Source organism: Ooceraea biroi, chromosome 12 (genome assembly GCF_003672135.1).
Source record: "Ooceraea biroi isolate clonal line C1 chromosome 12, Obir_v5.4, whole genome shotgun sequence".
Taxonomy (NCBI): Eukaryota; Metazoa; Arthropoda; class Insecta; order Hymenoptera; family Formicidae; genus Ooceraea; species Ooceraea biroi.
This window is the reverse complement of record NC_039517.1, coordinates 2,272,676-2,288,988: the sequence shown is the minus strand read 5'-3', so window position 1 is coordinate 2,288,988 and position 16,313 is coordinate 2,272,676. Positions and strand designations below refer to the sequence as shown.

Sequence of the window (16,313 nt, the reverse complement as noted above, 5' to 3'; positions counted from 1 at the left end):
ACACGACTTACCTGCCCGCGTCATCTCTGCTCTCCGAATCTTCTTGCCGTTGTTAATCCCCGATAATCCGGAGACCGTCCAAGGTATGCTAATTGCGAGGGGACGTCGTCGTCGCAGACGCGCCAAACGGTGGAAGCCAGTATATCTCGCGGTGAGCATCGCCGTTCGACGCGACGCGCGTATCTTCGTCCTGGACCGCCCTATCAATCTCACGAGTCACCATGAAATTCAGCATCGAGTCCACCGCGTCCTACAACAGCATCCACCCGGCTTACCACTATACCGAGCAGTTCGCCAACAACAGCGAGACCTATCGCGATGGTACCAAGTGGTTCGGGGTGTTTCTGGCGTTCCTGTCAGGCACCTTCTTCACCATCAGCTCAGCCTTGGTCAAGGCGGTGCGCAACGTCGACCCGATGATCCTGCTGGCCATCCGCGCCCTGGCGCAGATCCTGGCGATGGCCGTCGTCGCCTGTCGATCAGCGGGCAACCTTACTGGTCCCTCGGGCCAGAGGTTGCTCATACACTTTCAGGTAAAGCCCGTCTGATCGATTGGCGAACTGCTAATTGAATACACGTTCAAGATATTGCAGATCATTCCTGACTCTTGATCGTGATGGCTATATTGGTCGATTACGCGCTTCAATAATTTTGCTTGATAAAAATTAGGGAAATTAACGAATCGAATCAGCCGATGCTTTGGACGGCTTGACGCTACTTCGTGACTGAGCGGTTGAGGGTGCAATTTTGCGAATGAAATTTTCATGAGTAAGTTTTAAAATTCTGCCATCTGCAAGCTCTGCTCACGCGTAACGCCATCGTTTGCTCCAATTCCCTGAAAAAAATCGCTCTATCGCTCTATCACGGAACTCGTTGGTCGATCGTTTTCTTCAAACAGCTACGCACACGAGATAATTACCGCGCTTATCGCTGCGGGCGCCTGGCCTTTTTTACGAGACGTATCAACGTTGCCGTGTTAATCCGGAAAAGATCGGCTTCGTGCGACAAACATTATTCATACGTAACATCTGTGCCCACTTGCGAAGCTTAGCAAAAACACCGGAGAGAGTGAGAGCGAAAGCGAAACGCTCGCAGCATCCAGAAGAGCATGCTCCGCATCTACGATATTATCAACATTAATCAACGGCGATATTATTATAATAAAAAATCAAAGAGCAGAGAGAACAGAGATACGATAATATTTTTACAACAATTTATTTTTATTCTGAAAATAATAATATTTTTACAACAATTTATTTTTATTCCGAGTATAAAAATATTTTTATAACAATTTATTCTTATTTTAGTTTTCTGAAAGAGAACCAATCCCTCCACCAACTTTCATCATTAATTCCTTTTTCTAGGGCATGGTGGGCGGTATGACTCTATCGTTGCTGTATTACAGCTTCCGTGAACTACCTCTGGGCGATGCCACCACGATCATCTTTAGCTCGCCGGTGATCGTCATCGCACTGTCTTTCCTTTTCTTGAAGGAACCGTGCGGCGTCCTGCGCATACTAGTGGTCTGCACGCTCTTAGCGGGCGTCGTCCTCGTCGCTCGACCACCCTTCCTGTTTCAGGTAATCGATCTTCAATCGATCTCGGAGAGAATGGCCCCTTCATCTCGCTCTGCTCATTGGCATTTATTAATTCCTTCTTTCACATTTTAAGAAGTAATCAAAATGATTCGATTACAGCAATAATATTTTTCAAATTCTTTCAATAAATTACTTTATATTTTTTTAATCAATTACATTTCTTTTAAATTAATTATGAGATCTCTTCATTAAAATTTAATTTATTTTATAGGTACCCTTAATTAAACTTATCTAACTCTTCCTTTTGTTTTTTACTCTCCTAACTTTACAAGAAACAATCAATGCAAAGTTAATGAACTTGAACAAGTTTATGTTTTGAACACTGAATATTATAGAAATCTGAATTTTCTATTAACTTATTATTATTATTTTCCCACACACCCTAACTCAAAAATTAAATTAAATTATAATTTAAAATTACATAAATTAAAATTATAATTTTTTCTCCTTACATTAAAATATTCAATTATTACATTTACTATTTTCATCTTTTATAAAGCGAGAATCTATGATTGAAATGAAGTGCATATTATTTTTACTCACAAAATATGGTTTACACGATTTATGTATCCTGTTGCATTTCAGATGCACCGTGCCGAGAGCTACAACCTTATGGGGTACCTGTGCGCCATCCTGGCGACCCTGTTCACGGCGCTCAACATCGTCGTCATGAGAAAGTGCTCCGACGTACACTATTCCATCCTGGTGCTGAATCTGTCGTGCTGGTCGCTCGCTGCCGCCGTGTTCTTCTACTTCGCCGTGTCCGGTGGCACCCACGGGCACCCCTTCCGGTTACCGCGCGACTGGTTCACGTGGGGGCAGATCATGCTGGTGGCACTCACCGGGCTGAGCGGTCAGGTGCTGGTGACGAAGGCGCTGAAGATCGAGGGCGCGGGCAAGGTGTCGGTCACCAGATCGCTGGACATCATCCTGGCGTACATGATCCAGGTGTACCTCTTCAAGGACAAGCCGACGTCAACCAGCGTGTCCGGCGCGATCCTCATCATCTCCTCCGTCGTCTGCATGGGCTTCGAGAAGGAGATCTACTCCATCTGCGACTTCATCCCCTAGTCACCGAACGATCGCTCAGGGTTGGATTCGAAACGCGATGAATAACGTACCGGGTGAATCGCGAGAAGCTCGATTCGCTCTTTGAAATCATCAGACTAGTCAGAACATCACCCGAAATACCTCTTCTGCAAGAAGCTTCTGCAAGAAGATCGCGTATTATTTATATGTTAGAAGTTAGTCGAGAATTCAAGAAAAGATTGACGTCTCAGTATGAATAGGGATTAGAAAAGCCGATAGTTTGCGCTCGATGGTAAACATTGAAGCGCCGGCATCACGTCAGATTGTTTAATAATACTCCAGTAAATTTTAATAAAATTAAGTAATTGTTCAATCAGTCGTTTTTTGAGTCATTTGAGTCATTGGGATCCCGATATTACGCGTGGAAGAAATCGATGAATCTCCGAACGATTGATTCTCTCTTCACTTTTCCTTTAATTTCTCTCGAATTTTAATTTAATTAATTGATAATTTAATTAATAATATTCAATTTACTATTAATTAATTGAAGTCGTAAAATAAGCGAGATATCGCCATTGTATTGGGTTGGCCAAAAAGTAATTGCGTTTTTTTCCAATAGATGGACATACATGTCTTGAAATGTAACTAACTTCATTCTAAACCGCAAATTCATTATGTAGGTTAACAACTCACAGTTCAAGCTTGTTTTATAAAAAGAAAGTACACGATTTCGTTAACAATTGTTTGTTTGCCGTCGATTTCAAAATGGAAAATCAAAAAGAACATTTTCGTCATATTTTCTTTTATTACTTCCGAAAAGGGAAAAACGCTGTGCAAGCTCATAAAAAGTTATGCGATGTATATGGCGAAGATACTTTAAAACTGCGGCAGTGTCAAAATTCGTTTACTAAATTTCGATCTGCAGATTTTAATGTGAAAGATGCACCACGCTCAGGAAGGCCAATCGAAATTGATGATGACAAAATAAAGGCACTGATCGATTCGAATCGGCGTTTAACGACACGAGAGATTGCCGAGAATCTTAACATATCGAAATCGAGTGTTGAAAACCATTTCAAACGACTTGGATACATTAGTAAGCTCGATATTTCGGTACATGAGCTCAAAGAAATTCATCTCACTAAGCGTACTGACATCTGCGATTCTCTTTTGAAACGTGAGGAAAGTGATCCATTTTTGAAACGCATGATAACAGGCGACGAAAAATCGATCGTCTACAACAACGTCAAACGAAAAAGATGGTGGAGCAAGCGTGATGAACCTGCTGAAAGCACTTGAAAAGCAGATATTCACCAAAGAAAGATTATGCTGTCAGTCTGGTGGGACTTTAAAGGTATTGTGTATTTTGAGCTGCTTGCAAGGAATCAAACCATTAATTCAGACGTATACTGTCGTCAACTGGATAAATTAAACGATGCCATCAAACAGAAACGTCGAGAATTGGTGAATCGCAAAGGTGTTGCGTTTCACCATGATAACGCTAGACCACGTACAAGTTTGGTCACTCGTGAAAAATTGTTGCAGCTTGGAGGGGACGTGTTACCACATCCACCATATTCGCCAGACCTGGCACCATCAGATTACCATTCGTTTCGTTCTTTGCAAAACGCCTTGAATGGTAAAACCTTTACTGCTGATGAGGATATGAAATCGTTGTTGGAATTGCTTTTTGCTGAAAAAGATAAGAACTTTTTTGAGCGCGGAATCATGAAGTTGCCTGAAAAATGGCAAAAGATAATCAAACAAAATGGACAATATATTGTTTAATAAAGTTTTTGTTTCCCATGAAAAATTCGCCTTTTATTTATATAAAAAAAAACGCAATTACTTTTTGGCCAACCCAATAGAATCCTGCAGAATTCCAATAGGCAATATGGAATAATTCTGCGACGAGGTGCGATGCATAGGAACGCTTGTGCGAGTTGTATGTATGTGTAATATACGTAACATATATGTATAATATATATATCTATCGATGTTTTATTCAATGGGAAAGAAAGGTACAACTACCATTAACAATAAACCGCTATACCATGTCCAAGATAATATAATTATGTACACATGTGTTCCCTCCTGTCTACTCTCTACCTTCCTCTCTCCTTCGTTTCTGCGAGGGAGGTCCGCGGTCTCTCCCAGGCCTCTCGCTGAAGAAAGGACGCTACTCCTCCTTGAAAGTGCGCTTACAAATCTATACATGTCTCGAAGCTTAGTTTACAATTTTCAAGTGATACATTTATATAACTCTCGTACAGTTTCTCCCTCTCTCTCTCTCTCTCATCCTCGCATACAAATCCTCTTTCTTTCTTTCTTTCTCTCTCTTGATTAAACCGTGTGAAATGTTCATCATGCGACACTCTATTATTCTCTAAACAGCTAATCTTTCTCTACGATTTTCTGCCTTACGATTATAAAGAAGTCGTACAATTACTTACATTATGTACGAGTCAACCCCTCGTATTTGAAAAATGTGTATGCGCCTGTGTGTGTACGGAGGTGTGTACATGTTTTATTCTACTCTTACGCTTTCGGCCCTTTCTCCCTCTATTCCTCGAGGATTTCACTCTCGAGGCTCCCCTGCTTCTTGCTCCGCGATACCTTAGTCGTGACGTGCACTCATGAGGATTGGCGCAGATGAATTCGTTCTTTACTCTCCTCTTTTTCTTCTTCTTCTTCTTCTTTTTGGAAGAGACGGGAGGATTTCGATGTAACGCAGGAATGTTAATCGCGCGCGATAGGGAGGGTTCCCTCCCGAGGAAGGGCCACGAGTTGCTCGCGGGCTCTTGCAGTCTCCCGTATACGTATATGTGTGTATGCGTGTGTGTGTGTGTGTGTGTGTATGTGTGCAAATATATGTACGATTTTGGTATTTACATATATATTCCTGCACTTTCTCTCTCTTCTCTCTTTACTTCTGCTTTATTTTACATTGGTCATCTATCTCTCTCTCTCTTTCGCTCTCGCTTCTAAAGCGCACCTCTCTTTACTATACAAGCTCTCATCGATGCAATCTCTCTCATCCCACCTCTCTCTCTCAAAGACTCACTCCCGCAACTCGCAATCGCAGTCGCCCATCGAGTATTCATCGCGTTCTTACAACCATTCCCACTCTCTTTCTCTCCGTCAGAAGAGACAGAAACGAAGTCAGACACCGCACGCCACGATCCCGTCTACCATCACAGAGTATTAAATGATAGAATTTCTTCGTTTTTTTACACGAACTCTCTTACCCGTGAGACACGCGCACCGAGAAAGCGGCACGGGAATTTTCGTCGTATTCAAAATACGTTTTTGACTACAAAAATAGGGCACGCGCTAGTCTTTTTTCTTTTCTCGTCTTGCTTCCTGTTTCCTTCTTTCCTCATTCTCTCTCTCTTTCTTTTGATTGATTGCCTTAATCAACATCGCGAAAGTACAATTACAAACGTTCGCTTAGAGTACAAATTGATTCGCGTCGAGCCGAGGATACTCTCTCTCTCTCTTCCGTTTCTTCTTTCTCTGAAATCGCAGGTTTCAGATTAATCACGCAATGTGCATTCTCTCTTTCCGTCTCCCCACAACGCTAAAGTTATCCGTAATACGAAACCAACTGTGTGTGTCAGCACATAATTATCATGATCGCGATGCGGTACGTGGTACACATTCAATAAAAGCGGCACATCGATAACAATATCGCCCCCCGAGACAGTGAATCGATCGATCGAGTGGCTTGAAAACGCTCGAGAAATGGCAAGAGTAGTGCATAAAGTGTTGAATCCGACCTCCTGAATGACTCGATGCTTTTCACTCGAACTTGGAAGATAAATTTATGAGCTTGCAAAAAACAATTTGAGTAGTGCACGTGGAGACTACTCCGGCTCTGAGTAACGAGTAGTAGCGTGTGTGCGCGCGCGCGAGGAGAAAATGTAAAATCGAAAAATTAAAAACGAAACATAAAATCATAATAATAAATAGCCGATATTATACCTGCTTTCTACCCTTGTAAGAACGCAAGAACTCTACTCGTCACCGCAGTGAAAAAAAGAAAGAAAGTAACCGTACGAGGTGGAACTCCTATGAACTCGTAGCCACACACACACACACACAATATAATAGAATAACAAACTTATAATCATTTATTATATTTCGAGAATAACAGCCACTCTCTGCGCGGCATTATCATACAATTTTGAATATGTATGTATATTTATTTATAATGCGTGATATATTTCTGTATAAGTATACATGTAATTACGTAACCGTGTATATATATATACACACACACACACACACATATATATGTGTGTATATATATATATATATATAGCTCCTTTTCTATAATATCAAAAGAATTAATATAATTAAGAACATAACTAGAGAATATGTACAAGAATACGAAATAGTTAATTTTGTAAAATCAGCGTGGCGTCAGATCCAACGAAAGTCCGTTTTTTCATTTCATTTGAAGTTTTTTTTTTTAAGAGTGCTTCGAATGATAGAGTTCTCGAGACGATGCTGTCTTTCCCTCCGCCCATAAAACGGTACGCGTGACGACGTTCCATCAGTGTTGGGACATTCTCGTTCTTGGAGAGCCAATTCCAAGGGAACGATCGCGCGACCGGCCACCCCACGACGGAAAGATAATCGTATTCTAAGACTGCATGCAGACACAAGTAAAAAGTGTGATATTCACATAATTCTATGTGCAGTGCTGCTATTTCCGGACGCGACTCTACAAGAAACGTTACGCGTCCTCGATGATCCTTGCGGAGGATCGATTCGCTCATTCGATTCATTATCTGAATCCCGTGATAATTTCTCCTGTCCCATTCGCAATTCGAACGAGCATTCCCCAACGAGTCGTAAAGTCGAAGCGTCTTTCTTCCTCGACCTATTCTTGCTTCTCTTCTTCGAGAGAATTGAACAAATATTGAATTAAGAGGGTAACGAGCTTATAATTACAACGAGCGAACGTTTTCAGACAGATGACCCCAGGTTGAAATCGCAAAACTGATGAACGCTGAGGATAAAAGGTGGCTCGCGTGACGGCAATTCAACACTTTACTCTCCCTGCCCTCTCCAGTTTCTGTTCTCGAGTCAATTCAGCGAACGGATTCGCCGCGGTGAAAGCGATTACGAATCGGATTGGATCTACGTAGAAACTAAGTTGTCACAATAGCTATTAAAATATAGAGGATCCTCCTTGTCCCGTCTCATCTCGATATTGTATTGCACGTACAAATTGGAAATTGTACTGTTCGCGGCCCATGCATCCCTCGCTCTTCTCCGTAGCGGTCCCCAAAGTACAAAATCGCAAAGCTGTCGTGCCGGGGTGTCGGTATCACAAACTCTCGACTCGATGTAGAAATTCCGAAGATAAACAGGGCCGCATCGAGTAAAACAATGACGGTCGAACTTGGAGCTGCGTCGTCGCACGTCGATCCTCCGATCGCGTACCGAGGGTGAACGATTTCGTTCAAGGGAGATATGGCACGTCATGGTACCACCTGTAGCCACGTGTTCGCCCCGTGTTTAATTGATCTGTTTCGTTTTTTTTTGGCTCGACCGTTTAACCATGCGTATCATTAAAAATAAAACAAGAGGGAACAAAAACGAGTCGGCGACTTTGAATCACCGGTCGCGCGCGCGACGCAACGAAAAGGCTCGAACGAAGAGCGGTAACCGAACTGAAAGAAGGATGAATCCCCGAACATAAAAAAAGCGAGAAGATGCGGGTAAACGGCGAGGAGCAGACATGAAGGATCTCGTGTCGCCGGGCAAAGAACGAAGGGGAGGTAGGCGGCAGGCTACCCTAAGTCGAAGTCCAAGCGGATCGCCTCGTGTCTCGCGATGAGCCTCGTCGAGTCGCGTGACGGAAGGGGGGGATATGCGGGTTGGATCAGACAAGTATACTTAAAGAAGTAGAACAAACTTCCGCGCCGCCTTCCGGCTCGGGCAAGCCGTCGAATCAAATGTGTATCGGGACGTGAATGAGAAGCTCGGCGCGACTGGAGAACACCGCAGCACACATCTCGCACGTGTACTCGACCGCGTCCGGGATTATCGTCTCCGGGACATCGTCCACTGGTGTAATGACACTGTGCACGGCGAGCATCCGCGTCTGCGGTGCCGGCTCCACCTTCACACTGAGCTTCACCGAGTTGTCGCCATTGCTGATCTCGTCGATCGCGTGCGGCAGAATGCTCTCCTCCTCGTCCTCCTCCCGCGCGGTCACGACGCTCGCCTCGAACGCGACCTCCAGGTTGCTGCCGTCCATCGCGTGCTCCATCAGTCGCACCGGGTCGCTGCTGATCTCCGCGTTATTACTGCTGCTTCTCGTCTGCACTTGATGCTGATGCTGCTGCTGTGCCTGCTGCTTCCCTGCGATCGACTCGGCGTTCAAACCAGCTTCTTTCTTTATCGCCAACTGCTTCTGCCTCTTGGTCCTCCTGACAGCGGCCGGCTTCTTCTTGCTCGGCAGTTCTTGCGTCTTACCGAGCGCCAGAATGTTCCCGTTGTTGTTCCTGTGGCTGTCGCCGGCGGCCTTCTGCGTGCCTGGCTCGATCTTGATGTTCACCGGCTGCTGTTGCTTCGCAGTCGCAACAGCATCCTCCCTCTCCGTCTTCATCGTAAACGTTGCCGGTGTGAATTGCAACTTGCCCGAGTCGATGTGGTAGCTGACGTTCTTCGTGCGCGGCCGATTCCGCTCGCCGCCCGGGAAGACGCCGGACTTGTGCTCGTTCGGCATCACCTTCGGCGTACGCGTCACCATCGTCTTCGTCTTCTGGCCCTTCTTCGCGCCGTCGCTACCCACTTCCACCGGTACCCGCGTCTTCTGCGTGTGAATCATCTTCGGCCGCCCCGACTGGTTCGACGCCTGCGCCTCCTGCTTCTTCTCCTCCTTGCGCAGTTTCTTCTTCGACAGCTTCGACTTGGTGTTCAGCTTCGAGTTGCTCACGATCACGGAGTTTATGTTCTGCAGCGAGCTCTCGAAGCTCTTCAGCACGTTCTGGTAGCCCTCCTCAACGTTCGACCGATGCTGCTTGTTCTTCCTGCCGAGTTTCCGCTTGGTGTTGTCCTCCGAGTCGGAACCGCCGGCGCCGCCGACACCACCGGCCGCGCCTGCGACGCCGCCGGCGCCGGCGCTACCGCCAGCGCCGCCCTCCAGCATGTCGTACGAGAATTCATTCCTGCGCACCACCGTGTTCGTCTCGTTAGGCTTCAGCTTGTGTTTCCTCTTGTACTTGCGCGGTCCGGCCTGCGGCTGGCGCCTCAGCGCGGTATTGTCGTCGCAGTGCTGCACTATGTGCGCCACGATCTCTTCTGGCGTGCCGAACGACTCGCCGCACACCTTGCACAGATACGGCGTCGCGCTGCCCACGCATTTCGGGTCCGGGCCAGAGTGATGGGAGCGCACGTGCTCCCGGAGAACCACCTGCGAATCATCATCAACGTGTAAGGTCTTTTTCTTTTTTTTTCCTCTCAAAATGGAAAAATTTATTTAAAAATGGAAAAATGTTTGCAACTTGCGGGACTTACTCTCTGATTGAAGGCGCGGGGGCAGATCATGCAGCCGTAGGGCTTCTCGCCGGTGTGAATCCGCTCGTGCTTTCTCAGGGTGCCGCCATCGGCGAATGCCTTCCAGCAGAATCGACAACCGTACGGCCTCTCGCCCGTATGGATGCGTATGTGGATCTGCTGGGAGCTGCGACTGCCGAAGGTCTTGCCGCACTCCCGACAGGGGAACGTGCGGCTGCCCTGCTCCTTGTTGTGCGAGTGCCGATGGCTCACGAGGGCTCGTCCGTCGGGGAACTCCTCGCCGCACTCGTCGCAGGCGACCATCTTGTTGCGATGCGACACCATGTGTCTGCAACAGAAAGGCGGTTTGTGCAGATATAAATTACTACGGCGAGAGGGATCTTGCTGAGTCATGATCGCGAGGCACGAGCAATCGATTAAGCATTAGGCGCGGGTATGCGGACAACGAGACATCCTCCCCCGTTTACCTTCGCAATCGGGCTTTACTGTGGAAGCGTTTCCCGCACTTCGTACAGCCGAAGGTCTTGTCGACGTTGTGCACCCACGAGTGTTTCAGCAAGCTGCGCTTGTCCTTGCACGTCTTGCCGCACAGGGTGCACGTGTTCGGCGGCGCGTCCTCCGCGTGATTCTGCCGCACGTGCTCGGCGACTTCCGCCTCGTCGCGGCACCTCGCCCCGCACAGCAGGCAGCGACGACTAGGGGATCTTGTTTCAAGTAAATCGACAGGTGAGTAATCACGCGCCATGAACGCGCGCGCGTCCCGAAGGAGATTAGGACGGTGTCGCGCGATCGCCACCGCAGCGTCCTTCCGTCATCGACGTACTCGGGATATCGACGAATGGATTTTATTAGCAGGATACAACTGATAATAAAATTATTCCGTCGTGCCCTACCATCGATCGACGCAGGACTCGCCGCGTAATGCGATCTCTCAGGTGCTATAATACCTTGAAGCGTGAAATTCCGCGTGTGCGAGTAGCGCTAATGCCTCCTCGAACCACTCCCCGCAGACGTTACACACGTGATGCTGGCTGGAACCCTCCACGGATTCCTCTTGCTTCATGTGAGTTCTATTCACGATACGAAATTTTATAATATGAATTTCTTATATCGATATATATATCTATGTATAAGAATATTTCGCAGTTCGCTCAAAGTCGCGAGAAGACGTAACCTTACAAATAAAAGCTCCATTTTATCTGAATCTTTCCAACCATTTAAGTTACCACCCAGAGTTATGAGAAAATGTAACTTTACAAATAAAAGTAACCTTTCCAACTATTTAAATGATCCAACAATCGTCCTTCAAGATCGTTCTCTCTTAGCTTCCGACTAGAACATTCGCGTTTACAAGATCAAGACACTCCGATCTTACTTTTGATGGCGTTTAAGCAGATCCAGCCGGTGGAACGGCAGCGCGCAAGTGCTACAGTAATATTCGCCGAACTTCTCGCTATCGCCCGTGTAAGTGGCGTCATTGTCGTACTCCTCCGTGTCGGATCCCGCCTGCTGTGGTACGGCGCCGCCGTGTTTCACACGCATATGTTCCCGCATACTGTTAACGTCCCAGAACATCTCGTTGCACGACATGCACTCAAACGGGCTGTCACCGCCGTGGATACGGGAGTGTGACGCCAGCGCTTTCTCCCTAGCAAAACCCACGCCGCAGTACTGGCAGACGTAGGGTTTTGTTGGATCGGTAACCGGCCACTGCGGCGGCTGCTGCTCACCGGTGACAGATGACATCTCCTCCATCTGCCACCTCGAGCTGAACGCGTAATTGCCGCTACAAAATTGCACGATTGAGTCAGTCAAACCAGCCCCGACATCGTCACCCGCGATTGTCCGCGTGGACGACCTAGATACATACTTGCCCATCTCCATCTTGAGGCTGCCCTCGGCGGGGTTGCGCTTCGGTAGGTTGGCCACCGTGTTGGTCGTTTTCCGCTTGCGCGGCGCGCTCGACTGCACCTTCTTGCGCCTGCCCTTGGCGCTGCCGGCGGTCGTCTCCTCCTCCTCGGCCACCAGCGAGTCCTCGTCGTTCAGGTCGTCGTCCAGGCCGTCCCGCGACGACGGCGCGTACGCGTGGATCTTCAGATGGTTGTTCAAGTCGCACTTGCGCACGTAGCGCGCTCCGCACAGATTGCAGCCGTGCGGCCGGTCCGTCTGGTGCGTCAGCATGTGATTCATCAGGTTCGCCTTCTTGCGGAACCTCCGGCTGCAAAAGTCGCAGGGGTACGGTCGGCTGTTGGTATAGGAATCCTGGTCGATCGGCAACGGTATCTCCATGTCGTCGTACTCCAACAGATTGTCGTTTGTCATCTTTGCCTCCGGAATCTCAACCCTGCACAACGAAAAGAAAATAATCCTCCGTATGATCAATCATTTAATTTCTCCTGTTCTAAACCAGCACAGGTTCACCAACTCTCGACCATAACGATCAAGCAGACACACGCTAGTCATGTTTCCCATCAAACGTACCCGTCATCAGGGACAGGCCTGTCCCAGTTGTCAGCTATCACCTCCTCCGTCACCTGTATGTTCAGGTAGTCGTGCCCCTGATCCTGCGGCACGATATAAATCGACTCCATGTCATTGGTCTGAGGCACCATCAGTATCTCGGACTCGGTGGTGGGCACCACCACGTCGGCAACGGACTCGACCGTCTCCTCCACCGCCACCTCCTCGCAGGCACCTATGACCTCCTCCTCCGAAGCCACCAGTTGCGCACCCAGGCTGCATATCACCTCCTCGTGGAGCTCCACGTCTCCCACCCACTGCAGGTTTAGATCTCCGGCGACGTCCATCTCGGTGTCGTTTCGTCCAAGCTACTTGATCACTGAAATCACTGCGAGTCGCGATCGAGATTACCGTCTAGCTCGCCCGAGTCGAGTGCCGCGAACGCGAACTCGCAAAACCCTCACGCGACCTTGCTCTCTCTCTACGAGGACGCACTTGTTCGCGTGCCTCTCGCCGCGGAGAACCGCCTTACACGACGGAATCGTCGCCGCGATATCCGGATCGCCGGCCAAGCGACGAGGTATACGCCAGTCGCGGAACGGACGTGCTCCAACTCGGACTAGACTTACATCACGCGAAGCACGCTCCGACCCAGAAGAGGTTACGCGCCACGCGAGCCTCCGTCGATTATCACGCATCGGCTGACGAGCACGACTCGACGAGCGACCGCGACTCGCTCGCAACGCATGGCGAATATCGGCGGAGAGATCCTCCCCCCTCCCTCCCGCCTCTCCTTCCGGTGATCATGCGACAAACGATGATCGCGTCGGGCGGAGTGACGCGTTCGCCCCGCAGCTCCGTATCGGGGGGGCCTCCGCGGTGTTGACGTCCCGAGTCTGAGGTTATAATTATATAGGTTATAACGTTGGAGGTTATAGCGCGAGGGGCACACTGTCCCGACGATACGTCGGCGTGGCGTCGACGGGGACGACGGAACGCACGCACGGTGGCGTCGCAACGCCGGATGAACGGGCGGGCTGAGTGGCGCGACGAGCGGCGGTGGCAACCGACGACAAAGGCGGCCAAAGCGAGCGGAATTGGCCGCGTTCGCGCGACGGGGGCCTTTCTCTTCGGCCGCGCGCGGCTACGCGCAACGCGGCTCGGCGGGTCGCGCGCGGCCGGCACGGCGGCGCAGCGGGACGCACCGCACGGCGATCGCTCGCGGGTTTTACTTACTGTTCAAGTCGGGACGTACGACGCAGCCAGCAACCTAACCAAGAGCACTGCGTCGCGATCCGAGAGCAGCGTCGACCTTCGGTTGTTTTCAATCTGGTGGGGGACACGTTTAGAAATAAACGTGACAAAATGGCGGCCGGCCGGAGCGCACGCGCGCTCACCAACCGCCAGGGCTGCCGGCACGGGTCCCGCGTAGACCGACGAGCTGCGAGACGCGCGCGTGATTCGTGCGCCCGCCTTCCGCGGGCCAATGGGCGGCCGCGCTTCCTAGGAACTTTTCATTGGGACATTTGGATTCTTCCCAAGGCGAGCTTCCACGAGCGTGGCGTTTTCGCAGGTCGCGTTTTAAAGTAGTATGGCGCGTGAAAAACGATTCGACCGTTGCCGGTCGCCATCGTTCGAGATGCGCTTTAGCTATAGCATTGACATAGGAATATATGGACGGAGCCTATGCTACGAACTTAGACAAGGGGGGTTCTGAGATTTGCGGTAAGGAGAGGCTGCTGGCAAATCGGGCGAGTTCGGCTGTTCTCGACATCGCCCGAATGATACTCGATAAAGTTTTGTAAAGTTGTGACACTGAAATTACATGCACGATGAGTTATTGTGTTGTGTCAGAATGTAGCAATCGCATTAATGCAAAAAGGAAAACTTGGCAACAACTTATGAAAGAAAATGATCCGAAAATTTCTTTTCATCTGTAAGTAAAATACATACAATTGTAGGTTATACACAATGCCGGTAAAACGTTTCAGATATTGTTATGTGTTTATTATTATATTCATATGAATAATTGTTCGATAACAGTTTTTCATTTATAGTTGTTATTATAATTCATATATTTAATAATAATAATATATACGATTTGACTATATATATATATATATTTATTATTAAATATATGAATTAATAAAACTTATAAATGAAAAACTGTTATCGAACAATTGTTCATATGAATATAATAATAAACAAGCCAAAATTCTTTCTTAACACCGCCAGTAGATAATTTCAGTAAACGAGTACGATTAATATTCGACACAACTGGCTATAATTCTCTTTATTAGAACGACGTTTCGACCATACGGGATGTGGTCCTCTTCAGTAGGTGACAATGTTACATCTAAATTACGTTACAAATATAATAATTAAATAAGATTGTCTTTCGGTGCCACCATTACTCGGTCTAGGTGTATAATCAAGCCAGAATTCTTTTTTGACACAATAATAATAAATTTAAATAATAATAAACACATAACAATATCTGAAACGTTTTACCGGCATTGTGTATAACCTACAACTGTATGTATTTTACTTACAGATGAAAAGAAATTTTCGGATCATTATTTTCTTTCATACGTTATTGCCAATTTTTCCTTTTTGCATTAATGCAATTGCTACATTCCGACACAACACAATAACTCATCGTATATATACAGGGTGGCCCATTTTAATTTATACAGTCGATTTTTTAAAAAACTAAAAGAGATACGAAAAAATGTTTCAGACAGACATGTCACGATTTCGAGGGGGACATAAGATGATACCATTGGTTTGACCTTGAATAGTCGTTTGAAGGTCACGCGAAGATCACCTTCAATTTCTTAAATTGAAACCCCAACTTTTTATTGCAGATTCTTATTCTCCATCGAAAAGTAAGTAACTTTTGTCTGAAACATTTTTCCGAAAAATGTCATCTTATGTCCTTAAAATGTCCTCAAAACTCATCTTGAAGATCATTTTAAGGATATAAGATGACATTTTTCGGAAAAATGTTTCGGACAAAAGTTACTTACTTTTCGATGGAGAATAAGAATCTGCAATAAAAAGTTGGGGTTTCAATTTAAGAAATTGAAGGTGATCTTCGCGTGACCTTCAAACGACTATTCAAGGTCAAACCAATGGTATCATCTTATGTCCCCCTCGAAATCGTGACATGTCTGTCTGAAACATTTTTTCGTATCTCTTTTAGTTTTTTAAAAAATCGACTGTATAAATTAAAATGGGCCACCCTGTATATATATATATCACTGGCGAAACCGAACATACCCAAACAGCCGAAGTTACACGAAGTGCCAGTGCTCTCCCCTTACCGCTAATCTCAGCTTCCCCTCGTAAAAGGCTCCGTCGATATATTCCTATGTCAATGTTCTATAGCACGATTATCTATTTGAAAAGTAAAAAATCGAGAAATGCGATAAACGACGAGAATATGAAATTCTGAATGCTCGCAGCGCGAAACACCGTTCGATTCCAGAATCATGATGAAGCAGTAATTAAATAAACTCGTGTTCAATTATCTCGCGATATATCGCGTGAATGCAACGTCCGCTTGTCTGCTATGACAGCGTATTAACAAAATTGCGACGCAGGAATCGCGAATGGGATAATTAAACCCGCCTTTCCTTATCTCGAGACTCGCGTTTCTAATAAAAGCAATAAACCTGCGGACGATAA

General features: G+C 47.0%; 2 protein-coding genes across 3 annotated transcripts; one reads left to right on the top strand and one right to left on the bottom strand.

Annotated features, from left to right (window-relative positions):
* The first annotated feature begins 221 nt into the window (after positions 1 to 221).
* On the top strand, positions 222 to 3,245 carry LOC105281934 (solute carrier family 35 member G1). The gene is made up of 3 exons (XM_026974169.1): positions 222 to 533; positions 1,365 to 1,580; positions 2,184 to 3,245. The coding sequence occupies exons 1-3, from the start codon at positions 222 to 224 to the stop codon at positions 2,667 to 2,669; spliced, it is 1,014 nt and encodes a 337-aa protein (XP_026829970.1). The 3' UTR covers positions 2,670 to 3,245.
* A 1,358-nt stretch (positions 3,246 to 4,603) lies between these two features.
* LOC105281933 lies at positions 4,604 to 14,529 on the bottom strand. Of its 2 annotated transcripts, XM_011343524.3 has the most exons (8): positions 13,860 to 14,529; positions 12,645 to 13,011; positions 12,034 to 12,507; positions 11,539 to 11,949; positions 11,111 to 11,233; positions 10,631 to 10,867; positions 10,164 to 10,491; positions 4,604 to 10,059 (listed from the first exon to the last, which is right to left on the bottom strand). In XM_011343524.3, exons 2-8 carry the CDS (start codon positions 12,968 to 12,970, stop codon positions 8,593 to 8,595), a joined length of 3,366 nt encoding a protein of 1,121 aa, XP_011341826.1. In that variant the 5' UTR covers positions 12,971 to 13,011; positions 13,860 to 14,529; the 3' UTR covers positions 4,604 to 8,592. The 2 variants fall into 2 exon arrangements, with proteins under 2 accessions (XP_011341826.1, XP_011341825.1); XM_011343523.3 differs by having other exon boundaries at positions 11,539 to 12,507.
* Between the last annotated feature and the right edge of the window lie 1,784 nt (positions 14,530 to 16,313).